The sequence below is a fragment of the Gymnodraco acuticeps genome, unplaced genomic scaffold, assembly GCF_902827175.1.
Source record: "Gymnodraco acuticeps unplaced genomic scaffold, fGymAcu1.1, whole genome shotgun sequence".
Lineage (NCBI taxonomy): Eukaryota > Metazoa > Chordata > Actinopteri > Perciformes > Bathydraconidae > Gymnodraco > Gymnodraco acuticeps.
Genome location: NW_022990010.1, coordinates 1009596 through 1033872, shown reverse-complemented (window position 1 = coordinate 1033872; position 24277 = coordinate 1009596). Strand labels below are relative to the sequence as shown.

At 40.9% G+C, this 24277-nt stretch overlaps 1 protein-coding gene across 2 annotated transcripts in view; it reads right to left on the bottom strand.

The window, feature by feature from the left end:
- The window catches only part of kdm4b (lysine (K)-specific demethylase 4B), a 66409-nt gene that overhangs the window by 10215 nt on the left and 31917 nt on the right, over positions 1-24277 (bottom strand). For both annotated transcript variants that reach the window (XM_034213100.1, XM_034213101.1), the window contains exons 6-14: positions 21719-21768; positions 15840-15943; positions 13905-14042; positions 8210-8406; positions 6762-7009; positions 5949-6148; positions 5465-5585; positions 4213-4373; positions 3245-3440 (exon numbers count right to left, since the gene is read on the bottom strand). In XM_034213100.1, the coding sequence (XP_034068991.1) occupies positions 3245-3440; positions 4213-4373; positions 5465-5585; positions 5949-6148; positions 6762-7009; positions 8210-8406; positions 13905-14042; positions 15840-15943; positions 21719-21768 (1415 nt within the window). The remainder of the gene's footprint in view (positions 1-3244; positions 3441-4212; positions 4374-5464; positions 5586-5948; positions 6149-6761; positions 7010-8209; positions 8407-13904; positions 14043-15839; positions 15944-21718; positions 21769-24277) is intronic.

Here is a 24277-nt window from a genome sequence, read left to right as displayed (position 1 = left end):
TACAGACCAGCCCACATATGACAGCGCAGTTGCTCATTCCATCTCTTCTTTTTCCCTGCTACGCTCTTGTTTGACAAGCTGAATGTTGACTGGTGTTTGACTGAAGTAAGCTCTGTGAAAAGTTCCAGTTATTAACTCGGTATTTACAAAGCTGTCATCTCCACATTTGGAGAAAGTTACAAGCCGTTTGACAGCATCACATCTGCATATTTCACAGAAGGCTCGTTTAGTGGTTTTATAAATAATTAACCACTCTCTGTTTTTGTACCATTCTGCATTGAAGTACCTTCTCTTTGCCCAAATAAGCTTTTATTGGCCCGTCACAATGTCCCGACAACAAACCTCCATGCAGTCGGAACCAGCCTGTTTCGGTTCAACGATGCCGGTGGCGGCGGTTTTGACAGCCTCTGCGGCCGCAGAGCTGCTGCTGGGGTTCATCTGGCTGCGCTGGTTCTATGGTTGAAGGACCAGGCTCCGGAGTTGTGGATGTCAGGGATGTGACATTCAAGTTGTTGAATTTCAGCTTAGTTTGACTGTATTTTGTTTTCTTATGCGCCGGTTCTTCTGACATGTTTGCAAGTTTATCTATCTAGGTTAACGGCTGACACACACTGAACAACGTAACACATAACGTAAACAACGTAACAAATAAACACATCTAAGCTTTGTTATTGGTTGTAATGTACATGGATACATTTGAATGGTGTGACAATGTCCTATTTGATTGGATTAAAATGTACATATTCTTCCTGTTATGTCTGCCTGCTGTATTTTACCTAATGCAAAGTGACCTGCTCCATCGAAATCAGTCGCATTGATCCGAAGACACATTTTGAGTTGTATACACTGTTGGAAAGAGGAGATTCCTAGCTTTCTAATGATATCAGGATTGCTTTTGTACTATATTAAGCAAAATATGTCACATTATATAATGACTGTCACCGAGTCATCATTTTGAGAAAAAGGCCTTAAAGTTTCCTCTTCTCTGGATCGATCTGATTGATTATTAGCGGAGCAAATGATCAAAGTAGTACGGAGGGAAGATATTTTCGTTTGGATTACTGGTCTGTGGGGAGCTCGCGAGTGTGTGCGTGTATACCACGTGTGTGTGTTTGTGTATTTTTGCGTTTGTTTCCCGGGGAAAACTTTCAGGAGAAACACCGGCTGTTGTTATGCTTGCTGTGACGTCAAATTACTCCGTTCTTCCGCTCTAGAAGAGCAGAGTGGCGAGTGAGAGGCGAGCTGTGTTCTTCCCTTTACAAGCTTCAAAAATGCCTGTAGCTAATGAGATTGAATATAACAATCAACAATAACAAAATATACACAGCTAGATCAGATGGCGTTCTTTTTAGATGCGACTTTAGAGTAGAGGGGAATTATTGAAACGGGATGTGTACAGGGTTCCGCGGCATCCGCTGCTGCGAAAAATGTGGGGCAGGGCCGTAAAGTGGGGGGGCCAATGGCCCCCTGGCCCCCCCGCTTCCGGCGCCCTTGGTGTGTGTGTGTGTGTGTGTGTGTGTGTGTGTGTGTGTGTGTGTGTGTGTGTGTGTGTGTGTGTGTGTGTGTGTGTGTCTGACTGAGCATTTGTGCACAAGTCCATGTTGTAATTCATCTGATTGCTTTTTTGGAATGATGGGTTGTGTGAGACAGCTCCAGCAGATATAACGTTCTTTCATTATATAGGCCTACTGAAAAAACGGTAAATTCAAATGCCATTTCATAAGAAATATGTTTTAAAAACAACCAAATCAAATATTTGTTTTGATTAGGTAAGATAACAGGTGTTGTTAACATTTAGCAAGTAGAAGTAGAGCACAGAGATCCCAGAGCTCTTTCACTCAAACACAAAGTTAACAAGCTGACTGCCCTAACCCGCTTTGCTTTGACAGAAGCCATATTCCCTTATAAGTCGTCATTCTTTGTGATCAATTGTTAAATGGGATAAGCAGAGCAAAAACAAGCTTGGGTAGTTTATGGCATGCTGCCTTCAGAAAGGCTTTTGTGCTGCCTGAGCATTCTCTTATTTAGTTCAACCCGAGTCAAGGAGGGATAAACTAGGAATCCTTACTGAGCGTGGCAACAGGGGAATTGTGCAGTCAGTTGTTGAATAGTCTCATATTCCAGTCTTTCTTATTTTTCCAACACAATTCTCACAGGTTGAGGGATTAAAAAAAAAAAGTTGTGAACAGAGGAGAGAAGTGAAATACCCAGTATAGTTTGTCTGTAAAGCCTGTCAGTGGTGTACGGGCTGCGTGAAACCAATAGTGTCATAAATAAAACAAAGCAGTGTGTCTACAGCTGAGTCTCCCAGTGGATACGAATAAAACATTACTTTTCAGCAGTATTTTAGTTGTATGTTTGCAGCCGTAGCCCTCCACTTATATTACATTAAAAAACATATTGATCACTAAATGCATTTTTAAATGACAAAATGCAGATTTACACAACCTGAGGTTGCTCTCTTACCCCTTAATCCACTTTACAATTCAACCAAAAATACAGGGGGAACATTTTGAAGTCACCAATGCAATCCAACATCTACTTTTGAGCATTGGGAAATGCATTGTATTATTGACACAACCTTGGTTATGATGGTTCATTATCATCCGCTCAAACCAGGTTTTATGAATCCTGAAGGAACCAGAGCTAATTTAGAGAAAGAAGGCTTACAGTGACTCTACTTCCTGGAGCTGCAGTGTAAAAGCTGTATATCTCTGTGTGTCTGTGTGTCTGTCTGTGCGTCTGTGTGTCTGTTTGTGTGTCTGTCTGTGTGTCTGTCTGTCTGTCTGTCTGCTGTCTGTCTGTGTGTCTGTCTGTCTGTGTGTCTGTCTGTCTGTGTGTCTGTCTGTCTGTCTGTGTGTCTGTCTGTGTGTCTGTCTGTGTGTCTGTCTGTGTGTCTGTCTGTCTGTCTGTCTGTCTGTGTGTGTGTCTGTCTGTGTGTCTGTGTGTCTGTCTGTGTGTCTGTCTGTCTGTCTGTCTGTCTGTGTGTGTGTCTGTCTGTCTGTATGTCTGTCTGTATGTCTGCAAAGCTGTAAGCTTCCTGCAATCTGCACATGTTGACTTTCATTTACAGCTTTCTGTTGTGCTCAGATTAATTTGTCATTGCTTATCTTAGAGAAACAACAACATTAACATATGAAGAGGAAGGCCTTTATAACTGGTACAAACTGTGACAGCTGTCCTCTTATGTTACTCCCCTATTGCAAGTTTTACAATCAAATTCGTATTGGTTTTTTGAACTTACTTGCATGAACCTGCATGTTGCAAGACGAACAGCAGAGCAGAGGACTGGTTCCATCCTCTCCGATGTGGTAGTTGGTGGGTGGAGGCTCCGTGTTGCTGGCTCCGACGCTGAAGCACATCTCTGGGACTAGAGGACGCGTCCGACGGGGCAGGGAGGTGCACTGGGTGTCACTGCCTGCAAAACTGTCTTTGTGTGGCTGGAGAGGCCGGAGGAGAGAAGATGATACAGTTAGTGGATTGTATTGATGTTGGTTACTGGTCAGCCTTCACAGGGTTTTATACAGAGCATGAAGGTACAAATTATTTCTTTTATAGCCCACTATACAGGCAACTATACAGTTAAGTGTTGTCCAGACCAAGAACAACAACTATAGTGATAACTATAAATAAATGTATGTGAACAACATCCACACTGAGGAACTTAAATGTTTTGTTCTGGTGCGAAGCACGCGCTGCAGGCTCCAGCCGTAAGGTGATGTCAGTGTTTCTATCGTTCATCATATCGCTCTAAAATGCATCCGAACTATTTAGTATACCGCTGCCTTTATAGTTGGGTTTTAGAATCTGCAATCCAACTCAGTTAGTAGGACTTTTGAAATAAGAGATATACAGTCACTCCACTACTGTATGTTGCATGTTTTTATTTGATTGTATTTACTTGTTTAAAATGAAATGTGTCTTTAGGGTGATTTACAAAATCTGTCTAGGGACTACAGATGAAAATGTGTCTGTTGGCTAACTCTGGCAGATTTACAGAAATGTTGATTAATGTGCACTGTCCCTGTTAAAATAAACAAATAAATAAAAATAAACTTTGGTTACACTGACAAAATAGTGTAACCAAAACTACTGACTGACCAAAGACTAACCTGCTAAACTGATACAACTACACATTGTGGAACTACTAGTACTATAACTACTATTTCTACTCCACGGACACATGTGTGCGTCTGCTGCAGTGTGCTGTACCTCGGGGTATGGACAGAAGAGGGAGCAGACAGCGCAGTGTGGCTGCAGCGCTGCCACTGCTGCATTGAAAGCCTTCTCTGACAGGAAGTTGGGTGAGTGATTCTGCCACAGGTGCTCCTGTTTCTTCATGTCGCTGTCCAGCTGCGTGAGGGAGGACAGCTCTGTGGGATGGAAATAAAACGCATTAAAGATGCGCTGCTCCAAAAGAAAAAACAAACACAATCTGAAGAAAGTGACTCACAAAAGAGATGTTGCAGGATTCATTACTGGTGATTTGTTTTTCGTTGAAATGCATGAGAAGCATTTTTGGAAAAGCAACACAATGTTTTTAAAGAGGAAGTCCTTGCCGAGAGACACAAATAGCACATTCGGTTCCAGACAAAACAACACACCACTCCTGATATAATTGGCGGATGAACACAAATGGAACAGGCATCAACAACTTGCTGTTGAGGGTCTGGAATAGATTTAGCAGTGAAGCCTCCTGAAGCTACTGATCTAGACCGTTTGTTAAACCCGGACAGAAGGCAGGAAGGACTCCTCACAAGCTGGCCATTAACTCTCTGTTTTCTCCCTCCACCAGCCGTCTCCTTCTCCTCCTTCTCCCCCATCCACCCTTCTGAAGGACATGCCCCTGAGTCGGGTCCCCTGCTACCGACTTAAAGTGACTTTGAAAGCAGGTAATTGGAAGTCATGATCCCCGGATCAATAAGTGTCAGTCAGAAAAAGAAAAGAAAAAGACAGAAGGGAGGGGATGGAGAGGAGGCCTTGGTTCCATTATCCCCAGAGGGAGCTTAAGTCCCATTTGTTTTCTTTCTCCAGATCAATTATCAGAAAAAAGGTAACTTCTTCATTTTAAGTACTGTAATGGTAGGGATAATAAGTGGGATCAAAAACGTGTGGACTAGATGGAAAACAAGATGGATAAATAATGGTCAGTGTGCAGGTTCAACTGACATGGTCATGTTTTTGGTACATTTAAGAGAATCATCTCCGTTGTTAAATACAACAATGTTCATGGGAGTTATTATTCTGTTATAATTAACACATTCTACCTTTTTTATTTCATGTCAAGCAACTGACAGCATGTCCCTGTATAAAACATCCAGATGTATCAAATCCTAGTCGGTTTGCATCTCTAAAACAGGATCAAAACTGTTCATGAAATGGTTCCAATTTGAAATTAGAATATATTTACAATAACACCTTTATGATTTAGTAAAGGTTCAATGACAAACACAAAGCCACAAACCTTTGTCGCTGGTCGGTTCTTGTTTGAGAATGGACAGAGGGGAGCGCATGGGGGGCTTGCTGAGGGGGTGACGTCTGCTCTTTTTTACCTCCGTTGGCATCTTCACCTTGGAGTAGCATGCCTGGAAGATCCCAAGATTATTTTATATTGTGTTATTTTTACATTTTTTGTTTAGTCCTTTTAACATTGTATTATGCAGCAGCAAATACATGTAATATCTGGGTTTTGTTAGTACAGCTATACATTTGTCTACACTTCAAATTAGTTTCAGACACTTCTAGATCTTCTAGAAATGTAATTTGAGTATTTTTATCAATATGAATAACTAGCTTAATCTACAACTGTGGCAGAAAACCAATTCAAATGTAGATGTTCATGTATTTTCCTATGTGTGCAGTATCAAGAACTGTGGCTTGAGAATAATTAAAGTGTGCCTCCATGTTTGACACACAAGTCCAATTGAATAAAAGCTGATCCATCTTACCTGGGCAGCGCTCACTTCCAGCTCTGGACGACGGACCATGTTGATTTCTGACTTCTTGATGCTGGAGGAGGCAAACTGTGCAAAGGCTTCCTCAAACCCAGTGATGGGGTCGTTCATATTTGTCAACTTCTTCTGCTTTCTCTGCTTCTTTTTCTCAGTGTCATCTGCCAGGATCTGTGGTTTGGCCTCGGGTTCTTGTTCTGGCAAAGAGACATGTGAAGAAAAAATACTTCAGGAGAGTCGTGATGGCCGTTGTGTCAAACAGAGAACCGGCTGTGTGTAGTTTGGGTGAAATAAAAAATAATAAATGTGGTACTTTTCCAGACACACAGGGAGGAATCTAATCATAATGGAAGCAGAGATACGCAGAGAAGAGCTGAATATTTGTACAGGCTTTACCTAACATCTTCACAGTTTCACAACAGTGACTCTTAGGTTAAAATGTATTATGCCATAGTTGATATATTTTTTGAGCTGCTAAGTCAATAAGCATTTTAACATAACAGTAAAAAGCGGCCATAAAAAAACGTTCAGGATGGTAAAGAAAAGTGATAAACAACCGGAGTTTTGATTTTGGAAGGGTTCATCCTCAGTGTTCTCTGAAATCAAGTTATCTATATTTTATGCTGCATCTGCAGAGAGTTATAGAGAATTTGCAGAAACACCTGAAATTCAAAATAAAGCAACTATGTGGGTTTTGTTTATGTCAATATTAATCTAGCCCCATATTCTGGTAAAAATCTCTCACCTTTTTTTTTTATTCTGTTAACAAAAACAAACAAACTGCATTTCTTACTGCTAATATCGCCTCACCTTCTATATCTGTATTCTCTGCTGCTCTAGCAGCGGCCTCAGCAGCCTCCTGCTCCTCACGCTCCATTGCCTCCAGTGTCATCATGGCCTCTTTGGCTAGCCGCTCCTCTCGGTGCAGCCTCCTCTGGGCCTCACGCTCCTCCACCTGACGCTGGTACTCCACTGCATTCAGCTCAATGCCTTCCTCTGCCAGCACCTTGACATCCTCCAGCTTCAGACGACGAAGCTGCTTCATCTTCTGCATGGCCCTGAGGTGACCAAAAGACCAATAAATGTTTAAATGAATTTGTTGACAGATCTGCTGTTTAAGTGGCCGTGACAAACCTCACCTGCAAAATCCTGCCTCTATGAAGTTTATCATTTTACCTACATTTATAATTGGCTTTAGATTGGTTTGATGGAAAGTAAGTATTTCTCAGAGATCTCTTACCAGACATCTGAAACCAGACTTGGAACACGCTTCAGACCTAATGTTGGGCAAAGCGTAAGTCTCTAAACCAATTGCTAAGAAAGAAGGCGTAGTGGTTTGTACACCTTGAGGACAGTTACGATCGCAGCAAGATAGTTTAAGAACATTGTGCACAGGAAGAGAGTGAACTGTGTTCCTCCATTTTGTTTTCAGCTCCAACACCATCAGAAATTAGTGATAGTAGTTAATAAGTTTATTACTTAAAAAAATTAAAAACATTTAGTTTTTCTGTTTTTGATTGAGGAAAGAGTTTAATTCCATATATGACATTGTCCAAGTATTCTGCTTTCATATGTATTGTTTTATTAATTTCTGTTCAAATTGAATATCATTTATTTTGTTTAATTTATATTTTAAATTGTTCAATAGTAAAAGCTGAACTATGTAACCTCCCTCTTACCTAAAGACAGTAAAAGGGAAACCACCTGATGAAGAGGGAGGAGGGGGGAAGGTGATAAAAGATTATGTGTGAAGAGAAAAGGGGGGCTTTTGGGTTTGTCCTTGTGTCTCATATAAACTTTGTATTTTATTTTATGATTTGTATCCTGTAATCCTCTATTTTTGTGAAAAACCAATAAAACCGGTTTGTACATTTCCATTGATATCCGGTGGTCGGACATGCAATGTGTTGGAAGTCCTTTGGTAAGTTATACAACGGCAGCTGGTGTTTTAAGCCACGCTGAGAGTTGCCTCTCTAAACAGACTACGGTGGTCTTGCGTGTAGATTTTGGGGGGTAGGTTCTAAAACCATGTCGGGGGAATTAGAACAGCCGTTCTCCGGTGCCTTATCAGCATCAGAGTTCGGTATCGAACACAACAGACTTAGAGTGATATCCTGTTAGATCCTTTGTAAATTCAACATAGAACAAATTAATCAATTGAGAGGAGAGCTAATGTGCTGATTTGTATATTCATATCCGTGTGAAAATGTGTATCAAAACCTCATCATTTGGATAATTTATGCAGTTTGCCCTCTCACCTTCGCAGGAGATTTGCTCTGTGGCTGACACGCTGCTCCCTCCAGCGCTCTAGTTCAGGGCAGCTGAGCCCAGTGGCCTTCAGATGGTCCAACACCGTGATGTCTTTGCCCTGCTTCCACAGCTCGTAGCGATCCGGCTGCAGGCAGCGTACAAACACGTCCATGGAGATCTTCACCATGTCTTTACGACAGGTACACTAGAGAAAAAAGCAGAGAAGGAAAAGATGAATGTATGTTAAGATTATAAATTGTAGAACACATGAGGAAAACTCCATGTTATGCTATTCACAGTGGTAGGTTTCTGCTGTTTGTCTACATATAGAGGAGTACAAGAAGATTAGTTATTACATTTTTGTGTATTTATATTGAGTTTTAGAAACGTTTTATATAGAAACTATGATAAGATTCATATGAATAACACGTTTGTAATGAACTTCCCCAAGAATGTGTCTTTAATATTTTATTATTATTTTAAATGTGGAGTGAGAGAAGCACTGTATGTGTGAAGAAGTGAATAGAGCCAGTCAGATTGTTAGCTAATCTAAGCCTAGGCCAATTTCTGCCGTCAATACAGATTATGATCTTTGTTAAAAGGTGTTTTTTCACAAATTTACAATAGAAGCAACAACTTGCTCTTGGTTTGTAGTGATCTATTTGGTCAAATTTAGAGCATTAAAGCGAAATAGGGCAATTTATGTTGAAAGATATGAACTGCGCTGAAAAGTTTTGGATGATACAGCACCTTAATCTACATCTCTGAGGCAATAAGTGAAAGGGCGAGAGGCCAATAATTGGTGTCTCGTGGGCTTGTATATTGCATCAAGCTAAAATATGGTAGTGATTAAAAGATGGCAGGTAATAAGACTTTGTTAGATATGGAAGTGTATAGATGATAAATGAGCAGATAGTTCAGAGGCAAGCGATAGCTGCATCCCATAACCGCTCACACCTCAAGGTGCCTCCACACACCTTCAAATGACGGGTCAATGAATCATTGTGCTGACTAGAGAGGGAAGGAGCTGTAACATGAAACCACAGCGCTGGATATAGTGGCAGGTACAGCAGAAAGTTTGGGAATGAAGGGAACAAAAACAGGGAGATGAAACAAACAACGAATATTTTCTTTTTTGCCTCGCTTGCTCTATTACATTCTGGCCCTATTATTTCAGGAGCTGCACTGAGAGCCTTATGTTCAATTACTGGAAACACAGCGGCTCACCCTCCACAGCAAAACAATATCCTGCCTACATCTCATCTAGACACCACTTGACAGACGGAAACATTAAGATATGGTGTTGGGTGGAGGGTGTTGGAGCGGAGAAAGGGAGGGCAGAGGGGGGGCAAGTGAGCATGGATACAGCTGATTGCTACCATCATGAAACCTTTAGCGGAAACAGCTACATGCCAGGAAACGAAAAACGAAAAACAAGACATGGCTATTACACTGATTGTACCAGGCAAAATGTGCCATTTTCATTTATAAAAAGATATAAAAGGCTCATTTTATTTTTATGAAACTATTAAACGATGTTATGGAGACTGTTGCAATCCTCAAGGGCCAGGACGAGTCACACTTTTATAATCGTATAAAATCTTAATTAGGGGCGGAAAACAGAATTGGAGATGCATAAGATCTGGGGAAACAAAAACTCGCCCCGAGGCAGGCAGTCAATGAGCCCTGAAGTATACTTGGGCTCCTAATGAAGCTAAATTGTTGGAGCCATAGAAAACCTCGAGCCTGGGGAATCTCTATGGATCAGTGGACACATTGATGTGCCACGTACTAATAACAATACAAGGTTTTAGTCTGACCTGACTGACCCAAACCACAGTGGCTGAGAACATTTGATTATCCCAAATTCTTCATGCTTGCTTTAATCACACAATGGCTGATTAGGACAAAAATAACCAGAAAGATGATCTTAAGAATGTAAATATATAAAAACCTGTCTGTCTTTCAAGTTTTTAGACAACCCTTTATGGCAGGTGCATTGACGAGGAGGTTTTCTGTTGTAAATGTCAGCAATATTTCTACTGCGATGAAACAATGCCCGCTAATCTCACTTGTGGCAAGAACACTCTCACAATATGGCTGCCCTCTAATGGCAGCGCATGGGAGAATGGTTATCATTGGGGATGTTGTGGGGAATTTACAACAGTTGTTAAATAATTTGTGTTAAACTAAAGTGGCATTTCGACATATGTTCATGGTTAGTTTGTTGGGAAAAGTATAAAACATTTGAGGATTTTTCTGTGGATACAACTTACCCTTGGCTCTATGTAGTGTTATCTACTTAATCTACAGTAAGCCTACCACATAACTTGCATTTTGTTAGGGTGCACATAAGGTAAGGTTCAATAGAAATTCAGTATGTCCAATTACAGCAAGTCTTGGTTCGCTAAAATAAGACAAGTCTGCAAACCAATATAAAATAAGACGGAGTGAGATATCTTCAATTCACTATCAAGATGAAAAAATGATGTGATTTAGTCTTGGAACTGGGAGGATGATTTCTGCTCCTCTCTCCGACAGCCGGGGGGGAACGGCAGCAAAGTGTGACTGAGCACCAAACGAATGGAGAGCGGCTTTCATTGAGAGTACTGCAGACCCGGAACACAGAAGCTGGTTACATTCAGCAACATAATGGTGCAGCAGACATAACTATTTTCAGGAAAAATCTGCTAGCTTCTTTTTGCCATCTTCAGTGTGTTCACGGGAAGCTATTTTATAACAAACTTGCCAGGAAACTGAAAGTACAGCATGCAACTCATCCTGGCTATTATTGCAGTGGCTTCCTTCTTGATATTACATTACATTACTTGTTAGACGCTTTTATCCAAAGCAACTTACATACTCAATACTGTGGGCAATCCCCACAGGAGCAATTTGGGGTGAAGTGTCTTGCCCAGGGACACAACGACATGCTGACTGCAGTGGGTTTTGAACCTGTGACCCCCTGATCCGAACACCTACGGACAACCCACTACGCCACACGCCTCCATATGTGTTATTTCCTGTTCATGCCTCACAAACTAGTTTAACCGTTTACCTGACAAGTATTAGAAGCACTGGATGACACTTAAAGAGTTGATCAAAGTAGGATGAACTCCTGAGTGTTTGTCAAAACTAAACAAGGGATTTATCTCCCAGGTATCTTTTGTGACATTACACAGATAGACATTGTAATGATGCTTGGTACATTATGTTGTGATTGGGTATAACCTGAGTCAATTGAAGTAACCATGTCCGTTTGAAGCAATCTCAGTGAGAAATTTAACCCCTGAATTACTTAGAAAAGAAAATGAAATGGCTACTACCTAATGCATATTCAGGAAGGTTGGAGAGAAGGTTAATCGAGATTGCGATGTCTGAAATAATAGAAGTATAAATCGGTGCGCACACAGCACGCAAGGACTGCTGACAGTATGCCTGCTTTGACCGCAGGTGTGTGTTCGCTTGGTAAGTCAGACAGATGGGTCAGCAGTTGGGTAGCTTGTATTTAAGAAGACTGAGACATGAAACATGCCCAAGCTCACTCTTTTCCTTTCTGTGCCGTGTGCTGGCAGCCCCCAGACAGTGACAAATTTGATCCAGAGCCCCATCATTCAATGTCCTGTTTGGTGCTGACAGTGAGGGCAAGAGCGGGAGGGAGACAGCCAAACCAGTTAACAGATGACTGTTGGAGCTTCAGACAGTTAAGAAGAATAAGAGAGAATGAGTGACTTCATTGTTGCCAAGCGAGTGGCTGGCACAGGCAAGCTGTACTCAAATTAAATCGGTGGAAATGACTGCCTACTAGCTCACTGAAAACGCAGTGCAATGTTTTTAAGTCTCTGCATACAAGAGCATTATTAAAAGTTAACCTGTAATATTTTTGCTATTTAGAAGTAGAGTCAAGTTTAAATTACAGCATTACGGAAAATGCTAAAACACGTAGTAACAAGCTACTGCTTGCAAAACACCAAGTATTTGGCACTGACGAAGAAGGTGTTTTATTTCTTTAAAAATCATCCTTTCCTGTGGGATGAAAGGTAGGTGTTTTTTGTTCTTTCAAACGGTACATTGCTAAATGCAGTCCCCACAGCATTTGTACAGTATGTCCCAGATAAACACATTGAGTCCCATTCAGGATCACTCACTCATGAATCATTCAGAGTAAGATAGTAGGCTCAACGCCTCTTCACTGGGTTTGTCAAAAATGGCATATGATCTGTGAGATATCAGGCTTAGTCTTAATGTGTTCATCCTACTGAAAAAGTTGGCCCTTAAAGACTATGGTTGCTGTGAGTTGCTGAAATGGCCAATATTGGCAAACATATGTTTCTGCTTTTAGCCAACCAGCACTTACAGGGGAGCACAAATAGCCATAAAAGTGATATTGTTTGTTATTTTCTATCAGTTTTTATGTAAAGGCATTCAGTAAAACTCAGGGAGTGTAAATATCCCACAGGTCATATGCCCTCATTGACAGACGACACACCCAGTGAGCAGACATTGAGCTCACTTTCTTCCCGAGAACGATTCATGAGTGAGGGAGCCTGAATGTGTTCAAGGTCTCGAGGACGAACAGTACTAATGCTGTTGGGACTGAATTTAAGAAGCACTGGTTACGGGAGAATCTCTGTGAACCACTATGCTACAACACCGCCCCGAGAGAGTGAAACATGTCTGAGAGGAGGACCAAGGAAAAAAAGGTGGACTGGCAGAAAGAGCCTGTCTCGAGCCGAGCTGTTCTCTTTCATATTCCTCTGAGTGTGTGTGGTGCAGCGCTGTCGATTCGTCGACTCGGATTAGCAGTGCAGAGTGGACCACTCTTCTTTATCACACTGAGACAAGTGTGGTAGGGATGCTCCCTTGAGCACTGCGCTGGGTGAAGGGAAGACTGCTGGAGCCTGGGCTGCTGCTTCTTAAATTACAAGTGGCCCCATGGGTAAAGAAGGAAGGCCGAAAATGAGAAATAGGGAGAAGGGAGCGAGATGTAGTTCTCTAAAAACTGGCACCTCATAAATCTGACAAGCAGCCAAGTAGAGAGAAAGGAGGGATAAGGGGCACATGTATGTGAACACTCACAATCTAGGAAAGAGAGGGGGAACTGAACGGGAAAATGAAGAGGGATGTATGGAAAAGAGACATGGAGGGGAGGTCCTTCCAGAGGACATTGTAGTTGGGCTCCCGTCCTCAACCAACCCATGCCCTGTCAATTTCATGCTCAGCAGCCCACAGGCAAAGAGGCAGCCTGCGTCAGTGGAAGGATGCGAGGGTACGGTTAGTGTCGGTAACAGATGGTGTGAGGCAGAGAACCAGACGCTGTTTTTATATTTTTGATATGATCCAATACATTTTTCCTTCAGAGAACCAAACAGCCAAAGGAAAACGTTTCTGCTGAATCACACGTCGGATCAAACCTCTTCAATTGTATCGTCTACATTTCAAATCAAATCAAGTTTTATTTATATAGCACATTTGCCTGCAGGATGTCTGTTTTTCTGAAACCATAATGGTAGAGATTAAGGGGGCAGGTTCCATATGTGTTGTTTCACTTGAAGATTTCAAATATCTGAAAATGTATAACTTTCCATAATCTCTGAAGAGCTTCATTTAACACAGCAAAACACAGTCTGTTCTCCTTCACAGTAACACTGACCTCAGGTTATTGCTACTGTAAACAATATGTGTTAGCCGGTCTTCACTCACCTGGGTAGCCATTTTGCCGTAATCCACCCAGCGGAGGGTGGCAAAGTTTGTAGACTCTGCGCAGTTGAAGCCGTGGTTAAAGCCAGCATGGTAGCCATAAGGAAAGGTGACCATAAACTCCCCTTCATTCTGAGTTATCTGTTTGGTAAGAGAGAAAAAACAGTATACCTTTACACATCTTAATACATGTTACAATTGTCACATACTCATTGTCATATATATATTGGAAATTCTCTTTTAATGTGTAGAGGTGTTCCTAAGTGGCAAAGATAATGTACAAAAATGTAAACACACAATACATCTTGAGAAATGTTTTTGTTCAAGATGAACATGTTATTTTAAAGAAATTGTAATCAAAAGTAATGTGTTCTTGCATGAGAGTGCCGGAATGATCAGTTACACTTGCAATCCTTTTAGCTTCATCTTATTCACGGTTTGTTTTTGACTCAAAAATGTATTACTTGGAAATATTATCCCTGGCTTACTTCTAAAATATATTCTGTTACTACTCATTAATCACACTTCCACTACAACTGCCATTCAGGTTTTGGAAGTTCAACTCCTCTGAAACAACTTTTCTCTAAACTTTTCTGACTTGCGAGCAGAATTTATTCAGCCTTACATGATTGCTGCTCCAAGGGTTGAGTGTCTCCCCATGAGCTCAGTGTTATTCTGAGAATGTGACGACAAGTTAAGCACATTCCTTTTTAATGTGTTGCCCCAAAACATAAGCCCTATATGTCTCGCTCTGAATCACAACTTCTTTGTGAAGCCTGGATCCAGGCATTCAAGAGACACATCAAGCCAGGCAAGGTGACAGCCATGAGAGGAGAAACAGGGGGAGAGGCTGAGAGTGGGAGATGAACTTCCTCTACTAAAAGGCAGTGGTTCAGATATCAAACATATCTTTTGCTCTCTCAAAAAAAGAATGAAGATGGTTTTATTTTGACACATGAATCGAGGTAGGTACTGTAGGTGTGAAACGAGTAACATGTTCACTGTGATAATGATGTCTTGAGGGGGGGGAAAGAAGATATAAATGGGGTGTGGGGGGGCCCTCCTCTGACAAGAAAGAACTTTGTATTCCTGCTATGTGCCAGTTTTTTTCTGCAATCTTTCATTAACTTCAGCACTGTGAAGATTTATACGAAAGAAAAAACTAAAATAATGCCAATCAATTTGCTTTGACAGACACAAGTCATTACTCAGTGTATCATTAGTGCAGTAGCTGTTGTTTGCGGTAAAGCTCAGCCACTAACCTCACTAATGTTGTCATGAGTCATTCAAAAACAAGCTCACCTCCTTTTTACGCAAGACCCTCACATTTTATTTCTGTTTAGAGATCAATCAGTAAGTCAGGTGAACTGGTAGAAAGAGCCTTTCTCTTGTTCCAGTAATAAGTTATAACTTAATTTCCTCTTGACAACATGACATATTTCAAGCTTGTTGATTGTTTGATTTCAATGTTTTTGAATGCAACTGAGTATATGTGTGTGTAACTGTGAAAATGATTAAGAGTGAATGGGTTCATTCAGTTGGGAAATACTTATGTTACATCCTATGTATTATTAACATGAGGATTCCAAGTAAATGTTGTTAGCAATGATATATGAAATTCACTTGACATAGATATATTATAGTCCACCTAGGTCTAGGGGATGTGAATTGCTTTTTTTCCATTGGAGTGTTTAGCTAGACACTTGAGTTAGCTGTGGAGAGGGTGGGAAGAACATTGCATTATGAGTGACGCTGTGTCAACCCATATAAAATAAAGGTGTGCAAGGGCCTTTTCTTCATTATGACATGTCATTCAACCAATACTGGCTGAGGTGAGGATATACAGTAGAAGCTTCCAACAATTACAGATATTATGTCAGAACAAAGGTAACCTATCTTCTCATGGTGACGTAATAAAATGGACGAGCGGTCACTCACCCTGTCGAAGGGAATGCCGTATTTCTTTAGGATGGAGGGAGAAATCAGAGTCATCTTGTGGCGAAGGAAGGCGTCGCAGCCTTGGGAGCTTCCAGGGAAGAAGCCTGCATGGTGTGACGGCAAACACAAGATAGTAAACATAGTTCAAGTTCATACATGTGAAGTTTTCAAATATCAGAAGCTCTTTGACAATGCAGTATACTTACCTTTCATTCCCTCATATTCTGTAAAATTCATAAAAATGTTTGATTTCTTCAAAGCAGATAAAACAATAAGGATCATGGTTTGAATTGTTCAATTACACTTCCTGGTGGTGTCGTTTAGGGACAGTAAATAGCTGGTGACTGTTTCAGCAGAAAAATGGGGGATGATCTGTAATTCAAGGTTATATGTGAGGAGCTGACACCAATGCAGCATTTGGTCTTGATAGTCTTTGATTATCATAATAATTCCTGAGGCCTTGGTGTTGTGATCCCAGCTCTGTGGTCGCTGCCCGTCTACTGGCAGAGGTGAACTTTAAAATGACAATAAACACAGCAGTAGGATGTGTAAAAAGTCTCGCAGCAATTACACACTGCGTGCATTATCACAATCAGACTTGTATGCTCCCTTTATTATTTCTATTATTTCTATTATATATATATATATATATATATATATATGTTAATACAGGTTTTTGACCATTTTTAAATACATTTAGATTTGTAATGTTCCTAATGCCTCTAATGTAAGATGTTGGGAAACTGTTTAGTGTTAGTATGCTGCTTTAAGAAAGTTTGATGGCAGCTTTGGAGGATGAATGAACTGCCAGGTTAATATTTACAGCATGCCAGACAAGTGCTGATAATTAAAATGTGCTTCTGCAGAAGAAATGAAGCTGTTTTCACAAAATGATTGGTAATCCTACAACCTGGAAACGGATATCCGGTTACCCATTGACATGTGTGTAATTGAAATGATTTCCAAAATGATATTGTGGAATGATCCCATAACTGCATTATATGTCAATGCATTGTTCGTATGCCTCTAGGATGGATGTCTGGGGACCTCTGAAGGATCTCATCGTGGCAAAATGAAAGACTACTGAAAGAACTAGGACTGGGTGCTGTCACTTCCAAAAGTTGTTATGCTGTTCAGCAGGACCCAAGAAAAAAAACTTTGCCTGAAGAAGATTTACTTAGCATTGGTGGACTATTAAGTGCATAGAGATATTGCTCTATTCATTTTAAGAAGCAGCAGAACTAACAAGATTAAAAGACAGAGGCTACCAATTGTCTAAACCATGGTCTCACTTGTTTACTGTTTATAATTAATCCCAACAATATAATGAGGTTTCAAACTGCAGTGCGGTTTTTCTCAATGCTTTTGTCCCCAAGGTCACTCATAAATAAACATCTGCATCTTTACAAAACCATTTAAATTGTATCATGGATGACTGTTACTACTACTACTACTACTACTACTACTACTACACATATAAGCAAAAGCACACTTTGCAATGTAACCATTAGTGTTACCAAACAAGCAACCATTTCCTTAATATACCCCTCTAACATTTGGGGCTTTCAAAGCTCTAACTGTCTCTCTAAAACAAAGGCTTACTTTTGCTCTTGGGGACGGAGAGACTCAGAATGCCTCAGCATAATCAAAAGAAAGAATTTATCCTCCATCGCTCACGCTCCCTCTCTCTACCGGCTGTACCCGCCAGTGCCTCAAAGGAGGGTCCATCCAAGCCTCCACCCAGTTAAACTTTAATGCGACTGACAGTATAATTGGCACCCATTTCATCCTTCATTTTCACTGCATTGTTTCAGCCTCTGTTCCACCCTACAAAGCAAGAGAGGGAGAGGGGGCCTCTGTTCTCTCCTCGCCTGCCTGCTTGTTGGAGCTGATAAAAGGTGAATAATGTGCCGACAGAGCCCGGGTATTAATCCCCATTAAAATGCAGCTGGCTCTCTGAGCTCTCCATGGGGTAATATTAACTTAAAGGCTTCATCCTGTCCTTTTGAGTTTGAAAAGTAAGTTCCCGCCTCCAACCCTTCACCCTGCACTCTTCCCTCCCTACACCACCACCCAAAAAGTCTGACTGAAATAATGCGGAGATGAGGAGCAATAGGAGCGGCGGCTGTCGCTGTGTCAAATGTTTGGAGAGGACTTTTTAAGTAACAAGACCATTGTCCCAGCCCCATTAGGCATTCTCTGCTCATAACTGCCTTTTTAGAACCTCGTAAACAGTTGGCTACCTGTGCTGTCGATGGCTTTGATAGGTCAGTGGATGCTTGTTAAATACCGTTGGCATTGCTTTCCTCCCACTGCCAGCTGCTGAGATGAGAGGAAGGCTGCAATGTGACTGACTGAGAGCTCAATGCTCACATGAAGACATGTCTACTGAGTGTATTTCAAGGATGGGGTTTCAATATCTAGATATTCAGGATTGAATTTATAAAATCTGAACCTTTTTTTAATCTCTCATCAAATCTTTTGAGGTTTGGGAGTCAACACAATGATGAAATAACCATGTATATAACGGAAAACTTTAACGTTACTTGAATTTCATCTTAAATCTTGCACTTAAGATACTGACGAAACATTAGCTTCACTGATTCAAGCAACGTGTTAAGATTACCAGATAAATAACTATTTGGTTAATAAGCTTACAATAATACAATATGATTGTCTCAATTAGCTAATTATTTTCCTATGACTGTGAAGTGGTCAGTATAATGGGCCTCTCTCATAGCAGACATTTGACTAGCCACCACAGGAAATAACAGGTTAAAGAAGTAACACTAAATGTGATCCCATCTGGATGGATTAGTAAATACAAAGGGTCAAAGGTAGTGGAAAGGAAAGAACCAACTAAAAAGAATGAGGCTAATGGCTCTTGGTGCTGGCCAGGCAAAAGGTTGGGGCCAGAGTTCAAACTATTTACAGTTCCTAGAGCAGGTGCCTCTGCAATCTGGCTCAGTCTCTGAACTGACCCTGGAACTGCCTCTGTGGACGTGGTGGTGTGAGTAGAGGGTTAGGGCGAAAGGAAATGGGGTTCTCTCACTGTTGATGGTCAGGATTTAGCAACACAGATGTTTTATAGAGTTACACTTGTGATTTCCCTGCTATGACAGTAAGTGTATTTATATAGGGAGGCTTGTGGCGCAGTGGATAGAGCCTTGGTGTTGGGATCAGGGGTCACAGGTTCAAACCCCACTGCAGTCAGCATGTTGTTGTGCCCCTGGGCAAGACACTTCACCCCAAATTGCTCCTGTGGGGATTGTCCACAGTACTGAATGTATGTAAGTCGCTTTGGATAAAAGCGTCTAACAAGTAACATGTAATGTAATATAGTTCAACCCACAGTCTTTGATGACTGTGATTTAGTTATATTATTAATTATCTTGTATATATATATATATTTATAAAACGGACAAGTCAAATCAAGCAATCTGATTGGTTCTTAGCCGTGATATACTGAGCGTATACCACGGGTAGAATTCTAAGTTACTTTTCACAACAAGTCAGTATCCCTCCGCGCCTGAGAAAAACAGTATACAGTTGGGCTGAAACTGGAACAAGAAAGCAGCGGAGAAGTAACGGGGCAGAAACCCTCCTTTTTACGCAGCGGTCCAGACATAGACATCAAACGGCAAAACATATTCAGTGTGCAGTTCCTTTGGCATTAGGGCAGGGATATCTAGATACTTAACAAGGTTTGACATAATGAATTGTGCTACTTTTAAAGCAAGCAACGATGTTTTCAAATCTGTAATCAAAGAGGTCCGCAAAAACGCTATCGACCAATCAGATTGCTTGACTTGTCAGTTTTATAAATATATTTAAATTTCTTCCATTACGAAACAAACTTACAAAGCATAAGATGGAAACATTTAAGATTAACTTCGACCTCCGGGGGGGTCTTACAATGGAGGAGTGGATTGAGGAGTGCCTATCTCAAGAAAAAAAAGCACCTAAACGACGACATGCAGAGCTACGTGAAGAGCAGGTAGACCAACTGGAAAAGTACCACCATTCAAAAGCTTTCTGATGCGGGTCTTGAAACAAAGCAGAGAAATTATGACCGTTAATGGCCACAGGTGCGAAAGCTCTCTCCAGAGCTACTGGAAGCCGAATCTCGGGGACCGGAGAAAGTGGAGCAATATTCTGACCACGCCAAGCAACAGCCTAGAACAACCTCAACCTATACAAGTAACCTCGTAAGCCATGCTACTGATGCTGGACAGGTTTTCAGTGGGTGCACAATAAACGGCAACATACAAATGAATGTAAATAAATAGCCAAATAATGGATCAACGCTCTCTGTCTAATATGTTCGCTAGCTGTTAGTGTTGTTGCATAGCAACCACCTCGCACTATGTTTCGTGCAGAAGGCAACGGAGGGACTATTTTATTTTGAACGTCATTATTTACTAATAAAAACAATTTAAATTAGAGTGTGTATTTTTCTTTCATATTGCCACACTTGGTAACCGTTTTGTCGGGCCGAACCACGCCCCTTAGCTGTGATATAATGAGCATATACCACGGCCTGTCGTGAGCTATTGCTTAAATAAATATATATATATATATAACACTGTAAATTATCCATTTAATATTACCTTTTATATTACCTGTACACTATTTATTCCTTTTCAGATATTGCTTGTCCATCACAAGTCACATATTGTGCACATTTTCCAGACACTCCAGTAAAGAAGAAGGATTGTGAGTGACAGGAGCTATGCATTGGTGATTATTGATTTTCTTTCTCAGCTCTTCACAACAAGGACAAAAGGTTGGTCTATTAAATGTAGTTTGGATGGGGGCGACTCTCCGTCATCATCCTCACATCTTATACCTCACTCTGAGTAACTTGCCTTACACAAGTTAATCCTCATTGATCAAAGCAGAGGATAGGAGGAGGAGCAGGAGGAGGAGGAGGAGGAGGAGGAGGAGGAGGAGGAGGAGGAGGAGGAGGAGGAGGACGAGGAGGAGGAGGAGGAGGAGGAGGAGAACATGAGTGTTGGGAATAAAAGGGAGTGGCGCAAGGAGAACTCTTACGTCCAGGAGAGAGGTGCAGGGGGTTGGAGATTATTTCTTTTTAAGCATTATTTATCTGCGTCACACAAGATTCTCAGGATTCAGAACCAAAGAAAATTCAGTAAAACATTTGATGTTTTGTTAACATAGGAAGAAAACATAGCAGTGGCAAAAGCCAATGACATGAACAATAATCCATCCATGCACCGTCCCAACTGAGTGCACTTTGTGAGGGATTCGTATGTTTCCTCCAACTCATTTTGCAGATTAAACATTCGATGCTGCTGGCTTCAGTTCCACCAGCCTCTCCTTCACATTCAGCATCTTCAGCCTCTCCTGACATTTTTAGTACAAGTGACTGCACCCACTAAGTGCTTCAAGCTGCTCATCCTTCTCAGGCTCCATTTTAGCACAGCCAGGTGACAAGGAAATCAATGTCTGTGTATGTGGGGAGAAAGTGAGACATCAGAGTGTCTCACCCCCTTCATACATGCAAATGAAATCCAATGTGTGGCCCACAGCGTGTAGCACAGTGTTCACTGCGAGGACAGGCGTGTCAGCAAGACAAGAAACTGCCAAAAGGTTGTTTATTGAGAGTGGTAAAGGGTTCTTAAAAGTGTTATGAATGTTCTGCTTAAAAGGAGTGAGGCTGTTGAGAAGTGATACTTCTATTCTCCTGTGAGGGAGTGTGCTTTGGGTGTGTGCTGGCATGTGTACTGTGCATGTTAGTTTGAAGAATGTGTTTGGTCTGAAGCGCTTCACTTACAAAGCAAAAGCAGGCTGAGAAGAGTAAAATAAAAAACAAAACAAATGGAAATCATCATTTGAAAGCATCATAAGGGTCTCACCTTGTGCTAACCTCTCCAGCCGCTTGCCGTGCTCAGGGGGGACGGCATACCTGCAAAGAGAAGGATACAAATGCCATTAGTTTAGCGTAATATTTGTATATTATTAAGAAAAGCTGTGTTTTTACCAGAAGGACACCATTTTGTCATCAAAAGTTGTTTTTGTACCCAATTTCTTTGAGATGCTGGGTCCCATTTCACAAATATTCCCTTGCTTCAATATTCTTATCAACAAAACAATTATGATGTCATACAACCATTATTTGTCTTCTATCCTCTGATGGTACTGAATAAAGTAAAAGCCACACAAAGCAATATTAATGGTCTTTTCATAAATATGTGTTCAAACTAAGAGTGTGTTTGGCTACCTAGCTGCAGCTAACTGTACATACAGTTGCTTTGGTAAGTAACAATCACAAAATGCTACCTTAGATAACAGTATTGTGAAGATCATTTATTTGTAAAGTTATGATTTCAAGGGGAAAAGGACAGAGTGAAGAAAAAGATGAAATGGCAGGTAAAGGGCAGGACCAGGAGGGATTACTGTTTTGGGAGTGCTGGGTTGGGAGTGCTGGGTGCTCAGCACTCACTTTAAGAAATGAAATCACCCATGACGTACACCTCACCAGCTTCCTTTATCTTCTCTTTTAAACATACATAGATCATGAAAATCACACAATATTATCAGTGGATGGTAGATATAGTTTGATATTATGTTGCTTTGATCTTTTGTTGTTTCTGCTTCGTTTTAAAACTGTGTAAATTAGCCATTAAGACTTGATTATCATGTTTAACTTTTTTCTTACTCTGCTTCTGTTTTATTAGTGTACACATACAGCATCCCTGTGGCACTAGTTCTGAGTTGCTCCACAGGCAAAGTACTAACAAGAGATCACAGTCTTTGTTAAAACACGCAGCAAGAACTGTAAAATATGTACCATGACATCAAATATCGGATGCTACATGCAGAAAGCTCATTTATTTGTAAAACAGAGTGGGAGGGAGACAGCAAAGCTCTAATCTGATCCGTTCATTTGTGAAGTTATTACCATAAGGGTCTTTATTACTGCAATTATTTCCTCTAGGTTGCTTAAGCCTCCAGAGATATCATGCAATGAACTATGGGTGGGGGAAAAAGCCCCCATTTCTCCCTCCTTACTTAAGCCTCAACAACCACATGGATGTTCGAACAAAGGGAGGAAGACAAGGAGAAAAAAAGAAAGAACAAAGATGGAGAGATAATGAGAAGCAACAACACTTAAGGGGAGACATAAAAAGAATGAGCAGGAGCATAAGATGGAGAGAGAGAGAGAGAGAGAGAGAGAGAGAGAGAGAGAGAGTTAATAAACACAAGAAAGTAGCAGACACAGTCAAATTCAGTCAGAGGTGCCGAAACGCGGAGCCACACTGCCACCTGTAGACCAAAGCTGAGAATTCAGAGCGGAGCAGCCTTCTCCAATATCTATTATTTAAGCCCCGATTTACAGAAGTGTCTCACATCAGAGGCTCGATACCAAAGGCCTTCATGCTATTTGGGAATAACATTCGACAAGAAACCAATTTATTAAATTCAGAACATTATTTAAGAGTTGCTAGTGGCCTTATTTAGTGATCAAATGCAGTAAACTATCCTCTGTTTCTTTGCGCTGGTTTCAAGATCATAACATTCTCTACATGAAAACGTATTTTGTTAAAGGCTGGGTAAAATTGGCTAAGATATAAACAACAAAAGGCATAAATAGTAATGTTATCTAAATGTCAACTGTTTCCCTCCAAAGTCTTTTTTTGTCTTTTAAATTTAGTTTAACATTATACCTTCAGTCATTTTCTAGTAGTTAACTAGATCAGGCGCACTAACGCACTGAGCCACAGCCTCCCTATCCACTGCATTTACTTATGTTTTGAAAATTAAATTAATATTGATCTTCTTATCTTACTCATGGACAGTAAATGAGTACATATTGCTAAAATCAGAGTTGTAAACTTTAACGTTTTTTGTTCTCCTTAGGGAGCATTACATTGCAGAGTTGTCTATGTAGGCAAGGCAAGGCAAGTTTATTTATATAGCACCTTTCAACACAAGGCAATTCAAAGTGCTTCGTAACATTTAATCTATTTCCAATTAGGGAACAGGTCAGGCGATCCCTTCCATCCCAGTTTCAAACTAAACAAATCAGCCGATCTGCGTGTCTCCTCCTGTTCCCTCCCTCCTAAGGACCCGGTTGCCATGGTAGCAACACGTCCGTCTCTACGGCAGCAGGGAGACAAACCCACAAATAAAACAACGAACAGCAATGGAGGCTTGAACTTTTCCACCTATCCGAGGTAGAAGATAATTGATCTTCCTCTATCTGTGGCGCAGCAGCGTGGCTGGCAGTCTGCATGTGTTAGTATATTTGACACCATGACAGAGATGATATAAATATGTGCAATATTCTCAAATAGTTTATAGCTCAAGTGTCTCAATGATGTGTCTCTTATTATTGCTCCACTAAAATGTTGACACGCATGTTTTCTGTTTAACATTTTTAGAAAACGATATGCATCCCAGTAAGTCACAGC